The sequence below is a fragment of the Crinia signifera genome, chromosome 4, assembly GCF_055691185.1.
Source record: "Crinia signifera chromosome 4, ASM5569118v1, whole genome shotgun sequence".
Lineage (NCBI taxonomy): Eukaryota > Metazoa > Chordata > Amphibia > Anura > Myobatrachidae > Crinia > Crinia signifera.
The window spans coordinates 338441632-338468240 of NC_139220.1; the positions used below are offsets into that span (position 1 = coordinate 338441632).

The window sequence follows — 26609 nt, forward strand, 5'->3', positions numbered from 1 at the left end:
ACCTGTCACACAATGCTTCTCTCTGTCCCCCACTGCCTCTCCCTGTCCCCCTCTCTTCATCTAACCCACTGCCTCTCCCTATACCTGTCACACAATGCTTCTCTCTGTCACCCACTGCCTCTCCCTGTCCCCCTCTCTTCATCTAACCTACTGCCTCTCCCTATACCTGTCACACAATGCTTCTCTCTGTCACACAATGCTTCTCTGTCACCCACTAATCTCTCCCTGTCCCCCTCTCTTCATCTAACCTACTGCCTCTCCCTATACCTGTCACACAATGCTTCTCTCTGTCCCCCACTGCCTCTCCCTGTCCCCCTCTCTTCATCTAACCTACTACCTATCCCTATCACCCAATGCTTCCCTCTGTTACCCACTAATCTCTCCCTGTCCCCCTCTCTACATCTAACCTACTACCTATCCCTATACCTGTCACACAATGCTTCTCTCTGTCACCCACTGCCTCTCCCTGTCCCCCTCTCTTCATCTAACCTACTGCCTCTCCCTATACCTGTCACACAATGCTTCTCTCTGTCACCCACTGCCTCTCCATGTCCCCCTCTCCTCATCTAACCTACTGCCTACCCCTATACCTGTCACACAATGCTTCTCTCTGTCACCCACTGCCTCTCCATGTCCCCCTCTCCTCATCTAACCTACTGCCTACCCCTATACCTGTCACACAATGCTTCTCTCTGTCACCCACTGCCTCTCCATGTCCCCCTCTCCTCATCTAACCTACTGCCTACCCCTATACCTGTCACACAATGCTTCTCTCTGTCACCTACTGCCTCTCCCTGTCCCCCTCTCTTCATCTAACCCACTGCCTCTCCCTATACCTGTCACACAATGCTTCCCACTGTCACCCACTAATTTCTCCCTGTCCCCCTCTCTTCATCTAACCTACTACCTATCCCTATACCTGTCACACAATGCTTCCCTCTGTCACCCACTGCCTCTCCCTGTCCCCCTCTCCTTATCTAACCTACTGCCTATCCCTATACCTGTCACACAATGCTTCCCTCTGTCCCCCACTGCCTCTCCCTGTCCCCCTCTCTTCATCTAACCTACTACCTATCCCTATACCTGTCACACAATGCTTCCCTCTGTCACCCACTGCCTCTCCCTGTCCCCCTCTCTTCATCTAACCTACTACCTATCCCTATCACCCAATGCTTCCCTCTGTTACCCACTAATCTCTCCCTGTCCCCCTCTCTACATCTAACCTACTACCTATCCCTATACCTGTCACACAATGCTTCTCTCTGTCACCCACTGCCTCTCCCTGTCCCCCTCTCTTCATCTAACCTACTGCCTCTCCCTATACCTGTCACACAATGCTTCTCTCTGTCCCCCACTGCCTCTCCCTGTCCCCCTCTCTTCATCTAACCTACTACCTATCCCTATCACCCAATGCTTCCCTCTGTTACCCACTAATCTCTCCCTGTCCCCCTCTCTACATCTAACCTACTACCTATCCCTATACCTGTCACACAATGCTTCTCTCTGTCACCCACTGCCTCTCCCTGTCCCCCTCTCTTCATCTAACCTACTGCCTCTCCCTATACCTGTCACACAATGCTTCTCTCTGTCACCCACTGCCTCTCCATGTCCCCCTCTCCTCATCTAACCTACTGCCTACCCCTATACCTGTCACACAATGCTTCTCTCTGTCACCCACTGCCTCTCCCTGTCCCCCTCTCCTTATCTAACCTACTGCCTATCCCTATACCTGTCACACAATGCTTCCCTCTGTCCCCCACTGCCTCTCCCTGTCCCCCTCTCTTCATCTAACCTACTACCTATCCCTATACCTGTCACACAATGCTTCCCTCTGTCACCCACTGCCTCTCCCTGTCCCCCTCTCTTCATCTAACCTACTGCCTGTCCCTATACCTGTCACACAATGCTTCTCTCTGTCACCCACTAATCTCTCCCTGTCCCCCTCTCTTCATCTAACCTACTGCCTCTCCCTATACCTGTCACACAATGCTTCTCTCTGTCACCCACTGCCTCTCCCTGTCCCCCTCTCCTTATCTAACCTACTGCCTATCCCTATACCTGTCACACAATGCTTCCCTCTGTCCCCCACTGCCTCTCCCTGTCCCCCTCTCTTCATCTAACCTACTACCTATCCCTATACCTGTCACACAATGCTTCTCTCTGTCCCCCACTGCCTCTCCCTGTCCCCCTCTCTTCATCTAACCTACTACCTATCCCTATCACCCAATGCTTCCCTCTGTTACCCACTAATCTCTCCCTGTCCCCCTCTCTACATCTAACCTACTACCTATCCCTATACCTGTCACACAATGCTTCTCTCTGTCACCCACTGCCTCTCCCTGTCCCCCTCTCTTCATCTAACCTACTGCCTCTCCCTATACCTGTCACACAATGCTTCTCTCTGTCCCCCACTGCCTCTCCCTGTCCCCCTCTCTTCATCTAACCTACTACCTATCCCTATCACCCAATGCTTCCCTCTGTTACCCACTAATCTCTCCCTGTCCCCCTCTCTACATCTAACCTACTACCTATCCCTATACCTGTCACACAATGCTTCTCTCTGTCACCCACTGCCTCTCCCTGTCCCCCTCTCTTCATCTAACCTACTGCCTCTCCCTATACCTGTCACACAATGCTTCTCTCTGTCACCCACTGCCTCTCCATGTCCCCCTCTCCTCATCTAACCTACTGCCTACCCCTATACCTGTCACACAATGCTTCTCTCTGTCACCCACTGCCTCTCCCTGTCCCCCTCTCCTTATCTAACCTACTGCCTATCCCTATACCTGTCACACAATGCTTCCCTCTGTCCCCCACTGCCTCTCCCTGTCCCCCTCTCTTCATCTAACCTACTACCTATCCCTATACCTGTCACACAATGCTTCCCTCTGTCACCCACTGCCTCTCCCTGTCCCCCTCTCTTCATCTAACCTACTGCCTGTCCCTATACCTGTCACACAATGCTTCTCTCTGTCACCCACTAATCTCTCCCTGTCCCCCTCTCTTCATCTAACCTACTGCCTCTCCCTATACCTGTCACACAATGCTTCTCTCTGTCACCCACTGCCTCTCCCTGTCCCCCTCTCTTCATCTAACCTACTGCCTCTCCCTATACCTGTCACACAATGCTTCTCTCTGTCACCCACTGCCTCTCCCTGTCCCCCTCTCTTCATCTAACCTACTGCCTCTCCCTATACCTGTCACACAATGCTTCCCTCTGTCACCCACTGCCTCTCCCTGTCCCCCTCTCTTCATCTAACCTACTGCCTCTCCCTATACCTGTCACACAAGGCTTCCCTCTGTCACCCACTGCCTCTCCCTGTCCCCCTCTCTTCATCTAACCTACTACCTATCCCTATACCTGTCACACAATGCTTCCCTCTGTCACCCACTGCCTCTCCCTGTCCCCCTCTCCTTATCTAACCTACTGCCTATCCCTATACCTGTCACACAATGCTTCCCTCTGTCACCCACTGCCTCTCCATGTCCCCCTCTCCTCATCTAACCTACTGCCTACCCCTATACCTGTCACACAATGCTTCTCTCTGTCACTTACTGCCTCTCCCTGTCCCCCTCTCTTCATCTAACCCACTGCCTCTCCCTATACCTGTCACACAATGCTTCCCACTGTCACCCACTAATTTCTCCCTGTCCCCCTCTCTTCATCTAACCTACTACCTATCCCTATACCTGTCACACAATGCTTCCCTCTGTCACCCACTGCCTCTCCCTGTCCCCCTCTCCTTATCTAACCTACTGCCTATCCCTATACCTGTCACACAATGCTTCCCTCTGTCCCCCACTGCCTCTCCCTGTCCCCCTCTCTTCATCTAACCTACTACCTATCCCTATACCTGTCACACAATGCTTCCCTCTGTCACCCACTGCCTCTCCCTGTCCCCCTCTCCTTATCTAACCTACTGCCTGTCCCTATACCTGTCACACAATGCTTCTCTCTGTCACCCACTAATCTCTCCCTGTCCCCCTCTCTTCATCTAACCTACTGCCTCTCCCTATACCTGTCACACAATGCTTCTCTCTGTCACCCACTGCCTCTCCCTGTCCCCCTCTCTTCATCTAACCTACTGCCTCTCCCTATACCTGTCACACAATGCTTCCCTCTGTCACCCACTGCCTCTCCCTGTCCCCCTCTCTTCATCTAACCTACTGCCTCTCCCTATACCTGTCACACAATGCTTCCCTCTGTCACCCACTGCCTCTCCCTGTCCCCCTCTCTTCATCTAACCTACTACCTATCCCTATACCTGTCACACAAGGCTTCCCTCTGTCACCCACTGCCTCTCCCTGTCCCCCTCTCCTTATCTAACCTACTGCCTATCCCTATACCTGTCACACAATGCTTCCCTCTGTCCCCCACTGCCTCTCCCTGTCCCCCTCTCTTCATCTAACCTACTACCTATCCCTATACCTGTCACACAATGCTTCCCTCTGTCACCCACTGCCTCTCCCTGTCCCCCTCTCTTCATCTAACCTACTGCCTGTCCCTATACCTGTCACACAATGCTTCTCTCTGTCACCCACTAATCTCTCCCTGTCCCCCTCTCTTCATCTAACCTACTGCCTCTCCCTATACCTGTCACACAATGCTTCTCTCTGTCACCCACTGCCTCTCCCTGTCCCCCTCTCTTCATCTAACCTACTGCCTCTCCCTATACCTGTCACACAATGCTTCCCTCTGTCACCCACTGCCTCTCCCTGTCCCCCTCTCTTCATCTAACCTACTGCCTCTCCCTATACCTGTCACACAATGCTTCCCTCTGTCACCCACTGCCTCTCCCTGTCCCCCTCTCTTCATCTAACCTACTGCCTACCCCTATACCTGTCACACAATGCTTCTCTGTCACCCACTAATCTCTCCCTGTCCCTCTCTCTTCATCTAACCTACTGCCTCTCCCTATACCTGTCACACAATGCTTCTCTGTCACCCACTAATCTCTCCCTGTCCCCCTCTCTTCATCTAACCCGCTGCCTCTCCCTATCCCTGTCACACAATGCTTCTCTCTGTCACCCACTAATCTCTCCCTGTCCCCCTCTCTTCATCTAACCTACTGCCTGTCCCTATACCTGTCACACAATGCTTCCCTCTGTCACCCACTGCCTCTCCCTGTCCCCCTCTCTTCATCTAACCTACTGCTTCTCCCTATACCTGTCACACAATGCTTCCCTCTGTCACCCACTAATCTCTCCCTGTCCCCCTCTCTTCATCTAACCTACTACCTATCCCTATACCTGTCACACAATGCTTCCCTCTGTCACCCACTAATCTCTCCCTGTCCCCCTCTCTTCATCTAACCTACTACCTCTCCCTATACCTGTCACACAATGCTTCTCTCTGTCACCCACTGCCTCTCCCTGTCCCCCTCTCTTCATCTAACCTACTGCCTCTCCCTATACCTGTCACACAATGCTTCCCTCTGTCACCCACTGCCTCTCCCTGTCCCCCTCTCTTCATCTAACCTACTACCTATCCCTATACCTGTCACACAAGGCTTCCCTCTGTCACCCACTGCCTCTCCCTGTCCCCCTCTCCTTATCTAACCTACTGCCTATCCCTATACCTGTCACACAATGCTTCCCTCTGTCCCCCACTGCCTCTCCCTGTCCCCCTCTCTTCATCTAACCTACTACCTATCCCTATACCTGTCACACAATGCTTCCCTCTGTCACCCACTGCCTCTCCCTGTCCCCCTCTCTTCATCTAACCTACTGCCTGTCCCTATACCTGTCACACAATGCTTCTCTCTGTCACCCACTAATCTCTCCCTGTCCCCCTCTCTTCATCTAACCTACTGCCTCTCCCTATACCTGTCACACAATGCTTCTCTCTGTCACCCACTGCCTCTCCCTGTCCCCCTCTCTTCATCTAACCTACTGCCTCTCCCTATACCTGTCACACAATGCTTCCCTCTGTCACCCACTGCCTCTCCCTGTCCCCCTCTCTTCATCTAACCTACTGCCTCTCCCTATACCTGTCACACAATGCTTCCCTCTGTCACCCACTGCCTCTCCCTGTCCCCCTCTCTTCATCTAACCTACTGCCTACCCCTATACCTGTCACACAATGCTTCTCTGTCACCCACTAATCTCTCCCTGTCCCTCTCTCTTCATCTAACCTACTGCCTCTCCCTATACCTGTCACACAATGCTTCTCTGTCACCCACTAATCTCTCCCTGTCCCCCTCTCTTCATCTAACCCGCTGCCTCTCCCTATCCCTGTCACACAATGCTTCTCTCTGTCACCCACTAATCTCTCCCTGTCCCCCTCTCTTCATCTAACCTACTGCCTGTCCCTATACCTGTCACACAATGCTTCCCTCTGTCACCCACTGCCTCTCCCTGTCCCCCTCTCTTCATCTAACCTACTGCTTCTCCCTATACCTGTCACACAATGCTTCCCTCTGTCACCCACTAATCTCTCCCTGTCCCCCTCTCTTCATCTAACCTACTGCCTACCCCTATACCTGTCACACACTGCTTCCCTCTGTCACCCACTAATCTCTCCCTGTCCCCCTCTCTTCATCTAACCTACTACCTATCCCTATACCTGTCACACAATGCTTCCCTCTGTCACCCACTAATCTCTCCCTGTCCCCCTCTCTTCATCTAACCTACTACCTCTCCCTATACCTGTCACACAATGCTTCCCTCTGTCACCCACTGCCTCTCCCTGTCCCCCTCTCTTCATCTAACCTACTGCCTGTCCCTATACCGGTCACACAATGCTTCTCTCTGTCACCCACTGCCTCAACCTGTCCACCTCTCTTCATCTAACCTACTGCCTGTCCCTATACCGGTCACACAATGCTTCTCTCTGTCACCCACTGCCTCTCCCTGTCCCCCTCTCTTCATCTAACCTACTACCTATCCCTATACCTGTCACACAATGCTTCTCTCTGTCCCCCACTGCCTCTCCCTGTCCCCCTCTCTTCATCTAACCTACTACCTATCCCTATACCTGTCACACAATGCTTCTCTCTGTCACCCACTAATCTCTCCCTGTCCCCCTCTCTTCATCTAACCTACTACCTATCCCTATACCTGTCACACAATGCTTCTCTCTGTCACCCACTAATCTCTCCCTGTCCCCCTCTCTTCATCTAACCTACTACCTATCCCTATACCTGTCACACAATGCTTCTCTCTGTCCCCCACTGCCTCTCCCTGTCCCCCTCTCTTCATCTAACCTACTACCTATCCCTATACCTGTCACACAATGCTTCTCTCTGTCCCCCACTGCCTCTCCCTGTCCCCCTCTCTTCATCTAACCTACTACCTATCCCTATACCTGTCACACAATGCTTCTCTCTGTCCCCCACTGCCTCTCCCTGTCCCCCTCTCTTCATCTAACCCACTGCCTCTCCCTATACCTGTCACACAATGCTTCTCTCTGTCACCCACTGCCTCTCCCTGTCCCCCTCTCTTCATCTAACCTACTGCCTCTCCCTATACCTGTCACACAATGCTTCTCTCTGTCACCCACTGACTCTCCCTGTCCCCCTCTCTTCATCTAACCTACTACCTATCCCTATACCTGTCACACAATGCTTCTCTCTGTCCCCAACTGCCTCTCCCTGTCCCCCTCTCTTCATCTAACCTACTACCTATCCCTATACCTGTCACACAATGCTTCTCTGTCACCCACTGCCTCTCCCTGTCCCCCTCTCTTCATCTAACCTACTGCCTCTCCCTATACCTGTCACACAATGCTTCCCTCTGTCCCCCACTGCCTCTCCCTGTTCCCCTCTCTTCTTCTAACCTACTGCCTCTCCCTATACCTGTCACACAATGCTTCTCTCTGTCCCCAACTGCCTCTCCCTGTCCCCCTCTCTTCATCTAACCTACTACCTATCCCTATACCTGTCACACAATGCTTCTCTGTCACCCACTGCCTCTCCCTGTCCCCCTCTCTTCATCTAACCTACTGCCTACCCCTATACCTGTCACACAATGCTTCCCTCTGTCACCCACTGCCTCTCCCTGTCCCCCTCTCTTCATCTAACCTACTGCCTCTCCCTATACCTGTCACACAATGCTTCTCTCTGTCACCGACTGCCTCTCCCTGTCCCTCTCTCTTCATCTAACCCACTGCCTCTCCCTATACCTGTCACACAATGCTTCTCTCTGTCACCCACTGCCTCTCCCTGTCCCCCTCTCTTCATCTAACCTACTGCCTCTCCCTATACCTGTCACACAATGCTTCCCTCCGTCCCCCACTGTCTCTCCCTGTCCCCCTCTCTTCATCTAACCTACTACCTATCCCTATACCTGTCACACAATGCTTCCCTCTGTCACCCACTGCCTCTCCCTGTCCCCCTCTCTTCATCTAACCTACTGCCTCTCCCTATTCCTGTCACACAATGCTTCCCTCTGTCCCCAACTGCCTCCCCCTGTCCCCCTCTCTTCATCTAACCTACTACCTATCCCTATCCCTGTCACACAATGCTTCTCTGTCACCCACTGCCTCTCCCTGTCCCCCTCTCTTCATCTAACCTACTGCCTCTCCCTATACCTGTCACACAATGCTTCTCTGTCACCCACTAATCTCTCCCTGTCCCCCTCTCTTCATCTAACCTACTACCTATCCCTATACCTGTCACACAATGCTTCTCTCTGTCACCCACTGCCTCTCCCTGTCCCCCTCTCTTCATCTAACCTACTGCCTCTCCCTATACCTGTCACACAATGCTTCTCTCTGTCACACACTGCCTCTCCCTGTCCCCCTCTCTTCATCTAACCTACTGCCTGTCCCTATACCTGTCACACAATGCTTCTCTCTGTCACCCACTGCCTTTCCCTGTCCCCCTCCTTTCATCTAACCTACTGCCTGTCCCTATACCTGTCACACAATGCTTCTCTCTGTCACCCACTGCCTCTCCCTGTCCCCCTCTCTTCATCTAACCTACTGCCTCTCCCTATACCTGTCACACAATGCTTCTCTCTGTCATCCACTGCCTCTCCCTGTCCCCCTCTCTTCATCTAACCTACTGCCTGTCCCTATACCTGTCACACAATGCTTCTCTCTGTCACCCACTGCCTCTCCCTGTCCCCCTCTCTTCATCTAACCTACTGCCTGTCCCTATACCTGTCACACAATGCTTCTCTCTGAACCCACTGCCACTCCCTGTAACCCTTTTCCTGTCGCCCACTGCCTCTCCCGCACCCACTGCCTCTCTTTGCGCCCTTTCTCTCTCCTTGTATCTCACTGCCTCTCTCTTTCACCCTCTGCACATCACCCTTTACCTGATACCCACTGCCTTTTACCAACACCCTAGTTCCGTGATGGCTAACCTATGACACGCCAAGGCACTTTCACTGACACACAGACACAGGTCCGTCTGACCAACCTACACCCAGAAGTGCGCCATGGAAGCGGCTAAGCCAGCACACATGCTGCGCCGCCAATGGAAAGGGGACAGGGGGGGGAGTCGCCTGTCCGCTGGAGGGAGCAGATGTGTACGGAGCTAGCTCCCGCTTTCCTATAGTCCACCCCTGCTGCTGTAGTCTGGCCTGTGGAAGCGCCGGCTGGGGACGAAAGACCCGCCTGCCGCTGAGTCCTCGCACCTGAGCCGGAAGATCGGCAGAGGCTACCAGAGGAGCTTTGGGAGAGGTGATGACTGCACTCTGGTGTCCTGCTGCTGCGGCAGCCATTTTGAAGGGGAGACCCTGCTCTTTCTGTCCAGGAGACCCACAGATTACCCTCCCTGGGACTCCTTTCCTACACATGGGCTCCGTTGTAAAAACTCTGCAGTGCTTCTATTGGCACTGGTAGCGGCCTGTCTGACAGACACTGTATTAGTGCAGCCTTCTTATATTATATTTCACAATGACTTTCATATTTATAATGGGCACCACAGTGTGTGGCACATGTATAATGGAGCATCACGGTGCCGGGCATATGTATAATGGGCACCACAGTGTGTGGCATATGTATAATGGGCACCACAGTGTGGGGCATATGTATAATGGAGCATCACGGTTCGTGGCATATGTATTATGGGCATCACAGTGTGTGGCATATGTATAATGGGCATCACAGTGTGTGGCATATGTATAATGGGCATCACGGTTTGTGGCATATGTATAATGGCTGCAAATATCACCAAATTATGAATATTTCATGAAGTTACACGCGACTTGAGGAAGGCTACACTTTATTACGATTTTCAACACACCAAACTGAAAAGGTGCCATCACTGCCCTAGTTGCTTGCATCTTCCTTGCTTCCACTTTTGTGCAGTGGTACAATGTTCTCTCTTTCCAATTTTGTGGAATGACTCCTGTAGCAAATGACTGGGTGAATAATTGTGATAATGGTGCTACCAGCTCCCCTTTAAGCTCTTTTAGTATCGCTGGATGTATCCTATCTGGCTCCACTGATTTATCCACTTTTAGTTTGAGAGTTCATTTAGGACCTTCTCCCCCTGCAACTTACCTGTGGCCCCATCCCCTTCTTTCTGTAGTGATTCTATGTGTACTGTGTGGATGATATATTAGCATTGGCTTTGCTGCAGGACATATTGGGGTACACACCCACCATTCTGCTAGATGAGCAAGGACTCCTCTGTATCATTGATCAATTAAATGAACGCTATATCAGAGAATGTGCTTCCGGGAGTCAGAGCCCTCTCGGAGCCGGCTGGTCAGTTTTTGGGTTTCGCTTGTAGAACACTGTTCATATTGTTTCTCATTGCAGTACACATCTCTGCCACTAGGTGTCAGACTTCCTGCAGTCACTGCAGCACATTTAGGGCCTTATTCGGAGCAGCACGCTGTGATGGTGTGAGCACTTAGGTGCTGTATGTTTATTTATTAGCAGTTTCTTATATAGCGCACACATATTCCGCAGTGCTGTACAGACAATATTTGAACAATCACATCAGTCCCTGCCCCAGTGGAGCTTACAATCTATATTCCCTACCACATGTGCAGGCACACACACACACACAGACATTCTAGGGTTAATTTTGTTTGTACATACTGCCCCGTATATATAACACATTGTGGGGATAGAACCCATGACCTCAGCGCTGTGAGGCAGTAATGTAACCATTACACCGTCCGTACTGCCCTGTATATATAACACATGGTGGGGATAGAACCCATGACCTCAGTGCTGTGAGGCAGTAATGTAACCAGTACACCGTCCGTACTGCCCCGTATATATAACACATGGGGGGGACAGAACCCATGACCTCAGTGCTGTGAGGCAGTAATACTAACCATTACACCGTCCGTACTGCCCCGTATATATAACACATGGTGGGGATAGAACCCATGACCTCAGTGCTGTGAGGCAGTAATGTAACCAGTACACCGTCCGTACTGCCCCGTATATATAACACATGGTGGGGATAGAACCCATGACCTCAGCGCTGTGTGGCAGTAATGCTATAACCATTACATCATCCGTACGGCCCCGTATATATAACACATGGTGGGGATAGAACCCATGACCTCAGTGCTGTGAGGCTGTAATGCTAACCATTACACCGTCCGTACTGCCCCGTATATATAACACATAGTGGGGATAGAACCCATGACCTCAGTGCTGTGAGGCAGTAATATAACCATTACACCGTCCGTACTGCCCCGTATATATAACACATGGTGGGGATATAACCCATGACCTCAGTGCTGTGAGGCAGTAATGTAACCATTACACCATCCGTACTGCCCTGTATATATAACACATGGTGGGGATAGAACCCATGACCTCAGCGCTGTGAGGCAGTAATACTAACCATTACACCATCCGTACTGCTCCGTATATATATATATAACACATGATGGGGATAGAACCCATGACCTCTGTGCTGTGAGGCAGTAATGTAACCATTACACCATCCGTACTGCCCTGTATATATAACACATGGTGGGGATAGAACCCATGACCTCAGCGGTGTGAGGCAGTAATGCTAACCATTACACCGTCCATACTGCCCTGTATATATAACACATGGTGGGGATAGAACCCATGACCTCAGTGCTGTGAGGCAGTAATGTAACCATTACACCATCCGTACTGCCCTGTATATATAACACATGGTGGGGATAGAACCCATGACCTCAATGCTGTGAGGCAGTAATGTAACCATTACACCATCCGCACTGCCCCGTATATATATATAACACATGGTGGGGATAGAACCCATGATCTCAGCACTGTGAGGCAGTAATGTAACCATTACACCGTCCGTACTGCCCTGTATATATAACACATGGTGGGGATAGAACCCATGACCTCAGCGCTGTGAGGCAGTAATGCTAACCATTACACCATCCGTACTGCCCTGTATATATAACACATGGTGGGGATAGAACCCATGACCTCAGTGCTGTGAGGCAGTAATGTAACCATTACACCATCCGTACTGCCCTGTATATATAACACATGGTGGGGATAGAACCCATGACCTCAATGCTGTGAGGCAGTAATGTAACCATTACACCATCCGCACTGCCCTGTATATATATATATAACACATGGTGGGGATAGAACCCATGATCTCAGCACTGTGAGGCAGTAATGTAACCATTACACCGTCCGTACTGCCCCGTATATATAACACATGGTGGGGATAGAACCCATGACCTCAGCGCTGTGAGGCAGTAATGCTAACCATTACACCATCCGTACTGCCCTGTATATATAACACATGGTGGGGATAGAACCCATGACCTCAGCGCTGTGAGGCATTAATGTAACCATTACACCATCCGTACTGCCCCGTATATATAACACATGGTGGGGATAGAACCCATGACCTCAGCGCTGTGAGGCAGTAATGCTAACCATTACACCATCCGTACTACCCTGTATATATAACACATGGTGGGGATAGAACCCATGACCTCAGCGCTGTGAGGCATTAATGTAACCATTACACCGTCCGTACTGCCCCGTATATATAACACATGGTGGGGATAGAACCCATGACCTCAGCGCTGTGAGGCAGTAATGCTAACCATGACACCATCCGTACTACCCTGTATATATAACACATGGTGGGGATAGAACCCATGACCTCAGCGCTGTGAGGCATTAATGTAACCATTACACCATCCGTACTGCCCCGTATATATAACACATGGTGGGGATAGAACCCATGACCTCAGTGCCGTGAGGCAGTAATGCTATAACCATTACACCATCCATACTGCCCCATATATATAACACATGGTGGGGATAGAACCCATGACCTCAGCGCTGTGAGGCAGTAATGTAACCATTACACCATCCGTACTGCCCCGTATATATAACACATGGTGGGGATATAACCCATGACCTCTGTGCTGTGAGGCAGTAATGTAACCATTACACCATCCGTACTGCCCTGTATATATAACACATGGTGGGGATAGAACCCATGACCTCAGCGCTGTGAGGCAGTAATGCTATAACCATTACACCATCCATACTGCCCCTTATATATAACACATGGTGGGGATAGAACCCATGACCTCAGCGCTGTGAGGCAGTAATGCTATAACCATTACACCATCCGTACTGCCCCGTATATATAACACATGGTGGGGATAGAACCCATGACCTCAGCGCTGTGAGGCAGTAATGCTAACCATTACACCGTCCGTACTGCCCTGTATATATGACACATGGTGGGGATAGAACCCATGACCTCAGTGCTGTGAGGCGGTAATGCTAACCATTCCACCGTCCGTACTGCCCTGCACGTGCCCTGTGTATTCCGATTGGTGCAGAAAGAGATCTGATGCACCCTACAGCACATGCGCCAAATGCCAGGAAAATGGACACCGCGCTAGTCTACTGTGGTCTCTACAGAGTTTCTGCTGCTGGCGATCAAGGACTCCGGTGGGTAAGTATTGAAAGATTGGGTGTAGGGTGGGCGTTGTGGGACCCCAGGAGCCCACGTGCACCCATTATAGATATACTGCATACTGTACATGGAGGCTCTACGGTAACATCACCAACCCTGAAATCTAGGCAGGGAGACCCCGAGGTGGTGTAATATGGGTTCTAGCACACTGACGATATCATGATAAATAGGGTCTCAGCCTATCGGAATCCCTGCACTCAGCGTCTGCATCACGTTGTAGATGTCTGGACCTTGAGAGAACAATGTCTGCCCTGCCCTTGACAGGAGCCATATTAAACCCTGCCCCAGGAAGGGTACTGCTGCCCCCCTTCCCCCTCCATCCCCCAATATTCCATATAGGTACAAAAAATAGGGCGTGGTCTTGTAGGAAGGAGGCTCTGTGACACCACAATGTGTACCCATTATTCAAGTTACATCACAGTAATACCCATTATACAGAGGATGCCAGAGTAGTTTGCTTTATACACAGTATGCCACACAGTAGTGCTCCTTGTACACAGTATGCCACACAGTAGTGCGCCTTGTACACAGTATGCCACACAGTAGTGTGCCTTGTACACAGTATGCCACACAGTAGTGTGCCTTATACACAGTATGCCACACAGTAGTGTGCCTTATACACAGTATGCCACACAGTAGTGTGCCTTATACACAGTATACCACACAGTAGTTTGCTTTATACACAGTATGCTACACAGTAGTGCTCCTTGTACACAGTATGCCACACAGTAGTGCGCCTTGTACACAGTATGCCACACAGTAGTGTGCCTTGTACACAGTATGCCACACAGTAGTGTGCCTTATACACAGTATGCCACACAGTAGTGTGCCTTATACACAGTATGCCACACAGTAGTGTGCCTTATACACAGTATGCCACACAGTAGTTTGCTTTATACACAGTATGCTACACAGTAGTGCTCCTTGTACACAGTATGCCACACAGTAGTGTGCCTTATACACAGTATGCCACACAGTAGTGTGTCTTACACACTAGGCCACACAGTAGTGCACCTTATACATAGTATGACATACAGTAGTGCAGCATCTTATACACAGTATACCACACAGTAGTACTCCTTGTACATAGTATGCCACACAGTAGTGTGCCTTATACACAGTATGCCACACAGTAGTGTGTCTTATAAACAGTATGCACACAGTAGTGCTCCTTGTACACAGTATGCCACATAGTAGTGTGCCTTATACACAGTATGCCACACAGTAGTGTGTCTTACACACTAGGCCGCACAGTAGTGCACCTTATACACAGTATGCCATACAGTAGTGCAGCATCTTATACACAGTATACCACACAGTAGTACTCCTTGTACACAGTATGCCACACAAACACGAGCAGTGAGGGTAGGTGTAGGAAGCGGAGTGTTTGTACAAGGATAGGTCTTATTACAGTTACAGAACGATTAACAATAACTGGGTGAAGTGTCACTGGCAGATTGTAGAGGAAAAAGTAGAAAGATGAGGTTTAGTAGATAACCAACATACGACCTAATATCTAGAAGATTATTGTGGGGTACTAGGTTGGTGGTGCTCCCAAAAAAGTTCAGCAGGATAACTGAATTACGATAAGTGTCTTACAAGGAGACGTAGGGAGAACAAGAGGGTTTTTGGGGCACACTTGAAATGATAAGATGGTGAAAAGAAGATGTACAGATGTGTGACATAAAATCTAACCTTTATTGTTTACACTTAAAATACATACAAGCACACGTCAATTTTGAAACAAATAACAATGTTAAAATACATAACAGCATGTGTTTTAAACTGTGGAATTTATTTATAATCGTTAATACACAATGCAGAGAAAAGCGAAACTGTAATACAATATCCGTCAAGTGGGCGAAAATGATTTGCAGGGAATTTACCAGGCAATAGATAATTCTTGAGCAAGGCAGAATAATGCAGGATAATCATATAATGCACAGTCAAATTGTGTTAGTTGTGGTATTTTTTGAGTCTTGCTCTGGACCCTCAGTAGATGGTATACAAAATTTTTTTAACCCGTATATACTTGTAAGGGTTACAGGTTTAGGTTACTATTGTTAGAGCAGAGTTTGTAGAAGAAAGGAAGGGGGGAATGCTCTTCGTATGCATTCACTACTTCTGCTGTCTGGATGTGGATACAGCACTGGATATTCCCTGGTGGTCTCTCAAGAGGTACTGATCCAGCCAGTCACTGCTTAGCTGCTGAGTTCGGATGGGATCAGGCGGCTCAGCGATGTATGGCAGTATATAATCAACAGATGAGAGAGCCCCAAAATGGTACTAGGAGCCAGATGTCACTTCTGCTTTTCCCCGGTGTCACCCAGGCGAATGAGAGAGTGAGCGAGTCCAGGTGAGAGGTGATAGTAGATTGAAATAGATAAGAGAGGAAGAAGTACTGCTCGAAAAGTCACGATATATGTACCCACTGCAGGAATTTCAATGGATTTGTGATCACTGTACCAGTAATGGGAAATACTGTGCACAATACCACATGCAGGGATGAGTGAGGTCTTTATGAAACATGGATCATTGTATGTGCACAATAGACTCATTATCAGCAACATACATAGTAGCGTATAAATCAAGCATATATCGTATAACAAGTATCACAGATATTAGAAAGTGGTTCTTTAGTTGCTTGGTGTTTATAACACCCTCTTTAGGGGTGATAAGTAACCATAGGTAACAAGATTTAAGCAGGAGAGGTAAAAGATAAGTAATACAGGTGTATAGCAGTCGCCCACTTGTTGGAGTAGAGAAATATCTGCAGGTGACGGTATTAGCAGATCAAGTAACGCTAGTGCGAGGGGGCTAACCTGTGTGTACCAATTAGCGCTAAATTCTCAAGTAGCGGGTACCTAGTAATGGAGTGCCCAATGAGATGAGGCGCGTAACCATGGGTAACAAATTTAAACAGGAGAGGTACGAGATAGGTAATGCAGATATGTGGCAGTCGCCCACCACTTAGAGTGGGGAGACAGCCGCAGGTGACGGTATTAGCAGATCAACTAACAATAGTATACAGGGGCTAACCTGTATATACCAAATAGCGCTAAATTCTCATGTAACGGGTAACTCGTTATAGAGTGCCCAATGAGATGAGGCGCAAGTGTCCAGCTCTGTAGCGGTAATGATGCAGTCAAGAATAAGACAGAGTCTCTCCGTGGAGGACAATCAATGTATTAGGTGCACAATACCTTTGCGTGTCACGGCGGGATTCGGTCACAGCGGCACAGTCTGTGGAGAGAGTATATTCCCCCGGTTTGAGCTGCAACGGCCGCACTAGTCAGAGACGGACTGGAGGAGGGCTCTGGGTGGCTGGAAATGCCCTGACGTCGACACGTGTTTCGCCCCGATTGGGCTTGATCACAGTGACGACTCTGTGTCTTATTCTTGACTGCATCATTACCGCTACAGAGCTGGACACTTGCGCCTCATCTCATTGGGCACTCCATAACGAGTTACCCGTTACATGAGAATTTAGCGCTATTTGGTATATACAGGTTAGCCCCCGTGTACTATTGTTAGTTGATCTGCTAATACCGTCACCTGCGGCTGTCTCCCCACTCTAAGTGGTGGGCGACTGCCACATATCTGCATTACCTATCTCGTACCTCTCCTGTTTAAATTTGTTACCCATGGTTACGCGCCTCGTCTCATTGGGCACTCCATTACTAGGTACCCGCTACTTGAGAATTTAGCGCTAATTGGTACACACAGGTTAGCCCCCTCGCACTAGCGTTACTTGATCTGCTAATACCGTCACCTGCAGATATTTCTCTACTCTAAATAGTGGGCGGCTGCTATACACCTGTATTACTTATCTTTTACCTCTCCTGCTTAAATCTTGTTACCTATGGTTACTTATCACCCCTAAAGAGGGTGTTATAAACACCAAGCAACTAAAGAACCACTTTCTAATATCTGTGATACTTGTTATACGATATATGCTTGATTTATACGCTACTATGTATGTTGCTGATAATGAGTCTATTGTGCACATACAATGATCCATGTTTCATAAAGACCTCACTCATCCCTGCATGTGGTATTGTGCACAGTATTTCCCATTACTGGTACAGTGATCACAAATCCATTGAAATTCCTGCAGTGGGTACATATATCGTGACTTTTCGAGCAGTACTTCTTCCTCTCTTATCTATTTCAATCTACTATCACCTCTCACCTGGACTCGCTCACTCTCTCATTCGCCTGGGTGACACCGGGGAAAAGCAGAAGTGACATCTGGCTCCTAGTACCATTTAGGGGCTCTCTCATCTGTTGATTATATACTGCCATACATCGCTGTGCCGCCTGATCCCATCCAAACTCAGCAGCTAAGCAGTGACTGGCTGGATCAGTACCTCTTGGAAGACCACCAGGGAATATCCAGTGCTGTATCCACATCCAGACAGCAGAAGTAGTGAATGCATACGAAGAGCATTCCCCCCTTCCTCTCATTTACAAACTCTGCTCTAACAATAGTAACCTAAACCTGCAACCCTTACAAGTATATACGGGTTAAAAAATTTTTGTATACCATCTACTGAGGGTCCAGAGCAAGACTCAAAAAATACTACAACTAATGCACCTTGGTTGTGCATTATATGATTATCCTGCATTATTCTGCCTTGCTCAAGAATTATCTATTGCCTGGTAAATTCCCTGCAAATCATTTTCGCCCACTTGACGGATATTGTATTACAGTTTCGCTTTTCTCTGCATTGTGTATTAACGATTATAAATAAATTCCACAGTTTAAAACACATGCTGTTATGTATTTTAATATTGTTATTTGTTTCAAAATTGACGTGTGCTTGTATGTATTTTAAGTGTAAACAATAAAGGTTAGATTTTATGTCACACATCTGTACATCTTCTTTTCACCATCTTATCATTTCAAGTGTGCCCCAAAAACCCTCTTGTTCTCCCTACGTCTCCTTGTAAGACACTTATCGTAATTCAGTTACAGAACGGTGCCTTAGCCGCTGTGTCCTGTGTATACAGCGAGATCTGATTATATACCTGTATGTTCCAGGTGCTCCGCTAGTGGGTTACGCGCTGACTTACTTCACCTATAGCACCTGGGAGGGGCGATCGCTGTACCTGGAGGATCTATACGTCACCCCGCAGTATAGAGGTAGGTAATGTACAGTACTATATAGACAATAATCTGGGGCTCACACACATATATTGCATCGCGTATCAACAATGTTTTTTGTTTTAATACCCGTTCCCTCGATTATCGGAACGGTCGCAAAGATGGCAAATCGCAGCGCAATCTCCCGTTATCCTGTGGTGTGTGAGCGTTCCTAATAATAACTGTGCCCCTAATACCAGGACCTACAGTAACATGGGTCCGGCTGACTTTCCCCTGTGTTAGTTACCCCTGGGATACCTACCCCTGTATTACCTCACATATAACTGCGCCCCTAATACCAGGACCTACAGTAACATGGGTCCGGCTGACTTTCCCCTGTATTACCTCACATATAACTGCTGGCGGTGTACACAGGTAGATACCACCCACCACACTGCCCCCCTCCCCCCATGCTGTGTCCACACGTCTGATACATGATTGACAGTCGCTGACCACTGAATGATTTCCCCGTTCGCAGTCTAGGCTGACCGTTATCTTGGTGATGGCCGAATTCGGGGGGCGCTGACGTCATGTGAGGATGGCGGTCTGCCCCTGTGTGAAACTCTTCGCATTAGGGACAGGGCTGAATCAGCCCCACAGTGATTTCCTGGTGCACACACCTAGAAGTGTTGTCGCTGCTGTCACCATTGTGTCCATACGGCTTTGTCATTGTGTATACACCACAACCAGGTTACTATGACGGCCACGCGTCCTGAATGTAGTGATGTCATCATGTGGGGTCACATGGTACATACAGCAGTGTATATACCTAGCGTCTGGCCGGGTTCTGCTGTCTATGGGCTGGTTACTTCTATCCTGCACCCAACATAGTCGGACAGTGGACCAATTTAGGCGCAATGGGTGTAGTGCTGCAGTGGGTGTAGTGCTGCAGTGGGTGTAGTGCTGCAGTGGGCTCCGCACCATGTACAGATACTGTCTCAGCCTCTCCCGGCCTCCGCACCATGTACAGATACGGTCTCAGCCTCTCCCGGCCTCCGCACCATGTACAGATACTGTCTCAGCCTCTCCCGGCCTCCACACCATGTACAGATACTGTTTCAGCCTCTCCCGGCCTCTGCACCATGTACAGATACTGTCTCAGCCTCTCCCGGCCTCCGCACCATGTACAGATACTGTCTCAGCCTCTCCCGGCCTCCGCACCATGTACAGATACTGTCTCAGCTTCTCCCGGCCTCCGCACCATGTACAGATACGGTCTCAGCCTCTCCCGGCCTCCGCACCATGTACAGATACTGTCTCAGCCTCTCCCGGCCTCCGCACCATGTACAGATACTGTCTCAGCTTCTCCCGGCCTCCGCACCATGTACAGATACTGTCTCAGCCTCTCCCGGCCTCCGCACCATGTACAGATACTGTCTCAGCCTCTCCCGGCCTCCGCACCATGTACAGATACTGTCTCAGCTTCTCCCGGCCTCCGCACCATGTACAGATACTGTCTCAGCCTCTCCCGGCCTCCGCACCATGTACAGATACTGTCTCAGCCTCTCCCGGCCTCCGCACCATGTACAGATACTGTCTCAGCTTCTCCCGGCCTCCGCACCATGTACAGATACTGTCTCAGCCTCTCCCGGCCTCCGCACCATGTACAGATACTGTCTCAGCCTCTCCCGGCCTCCGCACCATGTACAGATACTGTCTCAGCTTCTCCCGGCCTCCGCACCATGTACAGATACTGTCTCAGCCTCTCCCGGCCTCCGCACCATGTACAGATACTGTCTCAGCTTCTCCCGGCCTCCGCACCATGTACAGATACGGTCTCAGCCTCTCCCGGCATCCGCACCATGTACAGATACTGTCTCAGCTTCTCCCGGCCTCCGCACCATGTACAGATACTGTCTCAGCCTCTCCCGGCCTCCGCACCATGTACAGATACTGTCTCAGCCTCTCCCGGCCTCCGCACCATGTACAGATACTGTCTCAGCTTCTCCCGGCCTCCGCACCATGTACAGATACTGTCTCAGCCTCTCCCGGCCTCCGCACCATGTACAGATACTGTCTCAGCTTCTCCCGGCCTCCGCACCATGTACAGATACTGTCTCAGCCTCTCCCGGCCTCCGCACCATGTACAGATACTGTCTCAGCCTCTCCCGGCCTCCACACCATGTACAGATACTGTCTCAGCCTCTCCCGGCCTCCGCACCATGTACAGATACTGTCTCAGCCTCTCCCGGCCTCCGCACCATGTACAGATACTGTCTCAGCTTCTCCCGGCCTCCGCACCATGTACAGATACTGTCTCAGCCTCTCCCGGCCTCCGCACCATGTACAGATACTGTCTCAGCTTCTCCCGGCCTCCGCACCATGTACAGATACGGTCTCAGCCTCTCCCGGCATCCGCACCATGTACAGATACTGTCTCAGCTTCTCCCGGCCTCCGCACCATGTACAGATACTGTCTCAGCCTCTCCCGGCCTCCGCACCATGTACAGATACTGTCTCAGCCTCTCCCGGCCTCCGCACCATGTACAGATACTGTCTCAGCTTCTCCCGGCCTCCGCACCATGTACAGATACTGTCTCAGCCTCTCCCGGCCTCCGCACCATGTACAGATACTGTCTCAGCTTCTCCCGGCCTCCGCACCATGTACAGATACTGTCTCAGCCTCTCCCGGCCTCCGCACCATGTACAGATACTGTCTCAGCTTCTCCCGGCCTCCGCACCATGTACAGATACTGTCTCAGCCTCTCCCGGCCTCCACACCATGTACAGATACTGTCTCAGCTTCTCCCGGCCTCCACACCATGTACAGATACTGTCTCAGCCTCTCCCGGCCTCTGCACCATGTACAGATACCGTCTCAGCCTCTCCCGGCCTCCGCACCATGTACAGATACTGTCTCAGCCTCTCCCGGCCTCCACACCATGTACAGATACTGTCTCAGCCTCTCCCGGCCTCCACACCATGTACAGATACTGTCTCAGCCTCTCCCAGCCTCCGGCCACCGCACCATGTACAGATACTGTCTCAGCCTCTCCCAGCCTCCGGCCTCCGCACCATGTACAGATACTGTCTCAGCCTCTCCCGGCCTCCACACCATGTACAGATACTGTCTCAGCTTCTCCCGGCCTCCACACCATGTACAGATACTGTCTCAGCCTCTCCCGGCCTCTGCACCATGTACAGATACCGTCTCAGCCTCTCCCGGCCTCCGCACCATGTACAGATACTGTCTCAGCCTCTCCCGGCCTCCGGCCACCGCACCATGTACAGATACTGTCTCAGCCTCTCCCAGCCTCCGGCCTCCGCACCATGTACAGATACTGTCTCAGCCTCTCCCGGCCTCCACACCATGTACAGATACTGTCTCAGCTTCTCCCGGCCTCCACACCATGTACAGATACTGTCTCAGCCTCTCCCGGCCTCTGCACCATGTACAGATACCGTCTCAGCCTCTCCCGGCCTCCGCACCATGTACAGATACTGTCTCAGCCTCTCCCGGCCTCCACACCATGTACAGATACTGTCTCAGCCTCTCCCGGCCTCCACACCATGTACAGATACTGTCTCAGCCTCTCCCAGCCTCCGGCCACCGCACCATGTACAGATACTGTCTCAGCCTCTCCCAGCCTCCGGCCTCCGCACCATGTACAGATACTGTCTCAGCCTCTCCCAGCCTCCGCACCATGTACAGATACTGTCTCAGTATCTGTACATGGTGCGGAGGCTGGGAGAGGCAGAGACAGTATCTGTACATGTTGCGGAGGCTGGGAGAGGCAGTCTCAGCCTCTCCCGGCCTCCGCACCATGTACAGATACTGTCTCAGCCTCTCCCGGCCTCCGGCCTCCGCACCATGTACAGATACTGTCTCAGCCTCTCCCAGCCTCCGCACCATGTACAGATACTGTCTCAGTATCTGTACATGTTGCGGAGGCTGGGAGAGGCTGAGACAGTATCTGTACATGTTGCGGAGGCTGGGAGAGGCAGTCTCAGCCTCTCCCGGCCTCCGCACCATGTACAGATACTGTCTCAGCCTCTCCCGGCCTCCGCACCATGTACAGATACTGTCTCAGCCAGTCTCTTCCGGCCTCCGCACCATGTACAGATACTGTCTCAGCCAGTCTCTTCCGGCCTCCGCACCATGTACAGATACTGTCTCAGCCTCTCCCGGCCTCCGCACCATGTACAGATACTGTCTCAGCCTCTCCTGGCCTCTGCACCATGTACAGATACTGTCTCTGCCTCTCCCAGCCTCTGCACCATGTACAGATACTGTCTCAGCCTCTCCCAGCCTCCGCAACATGTACAGATACTGTCTCAGCCTCTCCCAGCCTCCGCACCATATACAGATACTGTCTCAGCCTCTCCCAGCCTCCGCACCATGTACAGATACTGTCTCAGCCTCTCCCAGCCTCCGGCCTCCGCACCATGTACAGATACTGTCTCAGCCTCTCCCAGCCTCCGACCTCCGCACCATGTACAGATACTGTCTCAGCCTCTCCCAGCCTCCGACCTCCGCTCCATGTACAGATACGGTCTCAGCCTCTCCCAGCCTCCGACCTCCGCACCATGTACAGATACTGTCTCAGCCTCTCCCAGCCTCCGGCCTCCGCACCATGTACAGATACTGTCTCAGCCTCTCCCAGCCTCCGGCCTCCGCACCATGTTCAGATACTGTCTCAGCCTCTCCCAGCCTCCGACCTCCGCACCATGTACAGATACTGTCTCAGCCTCTCCCAGCCTCCGACCTCCGCATCATGTACAGATACTGTTGTATATTCTACTCCCACCGTTTCCACCCCGTGTCCTCAGCCCTATGACCACCTCTGTGTGTTCTCTCCACAGGAAAAGGGATCGGTTCCAAGCTGTTGTCTGCGGTGGCCGAGGTGAGGGTCCGGCACACGTGGTCATCTACCTACACAATGCATACACTATACATAGGCTCTGCTGTCCTGTAGGGGGGGGGGGAATTAGTGACCAATGGTTACCAATCACATTCTGTTTGTGATTTTCCAGGATGCATTAGACCTGGGGTAGCCAACCCTAGTCCTCGAGAGCTACCAACAGGGCATGTTTTCCAGGTCTCCTCACAGAATCACAAGTGACCTAATTAGCTCCATCTGTGGATCTTTTAAAATGTGTCAGTGATTAATGAGTGCAGCTGTGCAGCAGCTAGGTTGTCTGGAAAATGTGAACTGTTGGTAGCTCTCAAAGGCTAGGGTTGGCTACCACTGCATTAGAGGAATGGTAGACAGAATCTGATTGGTTGGTCTCCTGGTGGCCGGCAGCAGTAAATGCACTGTTCCGGTCTTCCTCTCTCCACCTGTACAAAGGGCCCAATTCAGGCTTGCAGCCAGAGGGATTATTGGATGAACGCGCATGCACGCTTACTCAGCGCTGCGATGGCTGCAGGGAGATTGGGACCGCTGGTGACGTCAGCGCCCTCCTACATGTACACTGCGTACCATGCCCAGCGACCAGGGACTGAATCAGGCCCTCAGCTCCGTACAGTACATTCAGGCAGCACAATATAACAGGACAGGTTACTGCTCCGAAGAGCTTACACTCTATTAGGCAGATGTGGAGAGCAGCGCTCACAGATATGTAAGAATGAAGGGCTGTCTGGCTGCTGTTGGTATTTTCTCATCATGTCGGCCTTTTCCTCCTCTCGCCGACACAGTCCTGTCTGACCCTGCGGTGTGCCCGTCTACAGTTATCCGTCCTGGACTGGAACCAATCAGCCATCTCCTTCTATAAGTCCAGAGGAGCCCGTGACCTGTCGCAGGAGGAAGGATGGCGCATCTTCCGCTTTCTCCCGGATGACCTTCAGCGGATGACCTCTGACGGCTCCGTTCTTGGCTGACTCCGACCTGCCGACACACAGAGGACCAGATGTACTAAGCTTCCACTAGTAATACAGAGGAGAACGTACCAGCCAGCTCCTAACTGCCATTTTCAATCCTCTAACATGACAGTTAAGAGTGGATTGGCTGGTACTGTGGGCCCGATTCAGTGCTGATTGCAAGGATGCAGATTCGCATAATCCCTCCGTGCAGCCACAGCCAGTGATGGCCTGTGATCGCACACTGTACCCTGGCCGATTGGCAGCCTGCCAGCGTTTTCTGGGAGGGCAGCACAGAAACGCAGGCGGGATTGGCCGATGGGAGGGAGGGCCGCTCCCGCCCATTGCACCACCGAGTAAGTAGTGACTTTTGTAGTGCTGCACACATGGCGGTTTGGGTGGGTGGCAGGGAACTCGATTCTATGGTGAGTGGATTCCCCCCTCTATACACGGCTGCAAGGGGCGGCCCATCTCTCTGGTTGGGAGGGGCTAACTGATCGAAAGTTGCAGATCAGGTTTGAATAGGCCCCTCTATCTCTCTCCACTTTATCACCTTTTGAAGCTTAGTACATAATTCCAGAAGGGCCCGATTCTGGGCCATGTCACCCACTGGCCTCCGCTCCCAGACTCTGTATATACCGTATACAGGGATTTTCTGTATATTGCGGTCTGCTGATCACAATACAGGACTGGTGCGGTGATAGTCCGACAGGTGCAGAAACAGCGCAAAGTAACACAATAAAATATTCTGGTTTCCGGCAAATTGCTGTTTTTGAAATGTTTTTTTTTTTTTTACAATTTTTATAGTTTTTTTTCGTATTTTCCCCAAATAGATTACAATGTGATATAAGGAATGGGCATACAGTAATTGTCCATGCCGCCAGGGTGGGGTCAATAGAGCTACAGTATAAAAGACTTTAGTCGACTCCAAATAATCGACATGCAAATTAGTCGACAGGGTCAAAAAGTTGACATGACAATGGTTGACACACAGTTTTTGTGTGGGTAATTTAGCCTGTTGCTGGAGATGTTTGTGTGCCCTCCGCACAATTTGGGCTAAGTTACTGCTCCCAATCAAAGTCCGCGGGGATGGTAAGAAAATGCTGGTGCAAAACGGGCAACCCTGCGTGGGTGTCGGCTCTGGTGACTCACCGTTACTGGACACTGCCCCGCTACACCTCAGGTAGGTGGCAATGGCATCCGAGTAAAAGGGGAGAAGATCTAAGAGAACACAAGTAGCTATGGTAAGTAATGACTGAGATACTGGCATCGGAGCAGGGTGGCACGGCGGGCAGTGGGGGGGGGGGGGCATTTGCCTATGATTTCTACTGGTGGCACTGAGCTGTGTACGTGTCCAGGGCCATGGAGACCATCCAGGGCCCAGGTGCTGGGAGGGCGTGGCCAGATCTGGGATGTATGACCACACCCCCTCCCCAATGATAAAATGTACAGGGCAGCATGTAAAGCTGGAAGGGGGACTGCAGCAGGGATGGACCTGGGAACCTGAATGGGGACTGCTTAATCCAGTAACCAATCAGACACAGAACAGGGATTAGGGCCCAGCAGGTCCCTAGGGGCCATCCTAAAGTTAGACTACCGCGTGACGTCATGACATCACAGGGACCCGCCCACACTCCCAAAGTCCCTGTGATGTTCTTTGATAGGATAAAAAAACTATTTGGCCACACAAAGGGTCTCATCCCCTGTATGTGGGCAGTGGGGTTCCTGTACACGCGACCCTGGTACTAGGCCTGATTTAGATTTGTGCAGCAGCTGAGCGTTTATC

At 50.9% G+C, this 26609-nt stretch overlaps 1 protein-coding gene and 1 pseudogene across 1 annotated transcript in view; one reads left to right on the plus strand and one right to left on the minus strand.

Moving 5' to 3' along the window:
- Positions 1-25586, plus strand: part of LOC146073527 (thialysine N-epsilon-acetyltransferase-like) — a 39344-nt gene extending 13758 nt beyond the window's left edge. Inside the window, exons 4-6 of the mRNA XM_083180703.1 lie at positions 18922-19023; positions 23827-23867; positions 24662-25586. Of these exons, the coding sequence (XP_083036829.1) occupies positions 18922-19023; positions 23827-23867; positions 24662-24844 (326 nt within the window). The 3' untranslated portion in view covers positions 24845-25586. The remainder of the gene's footprint in view (positions 1-18921; positions 19024-23826; positions 23868-24661) is intronic.
- LOC146076224 (5S ribosomal RNA) lies at positions 16016-16132 on the minus strand (annotated as a pseudogene).
- Positions 25587-26609: the final 1023 nt, after the last annotated feature.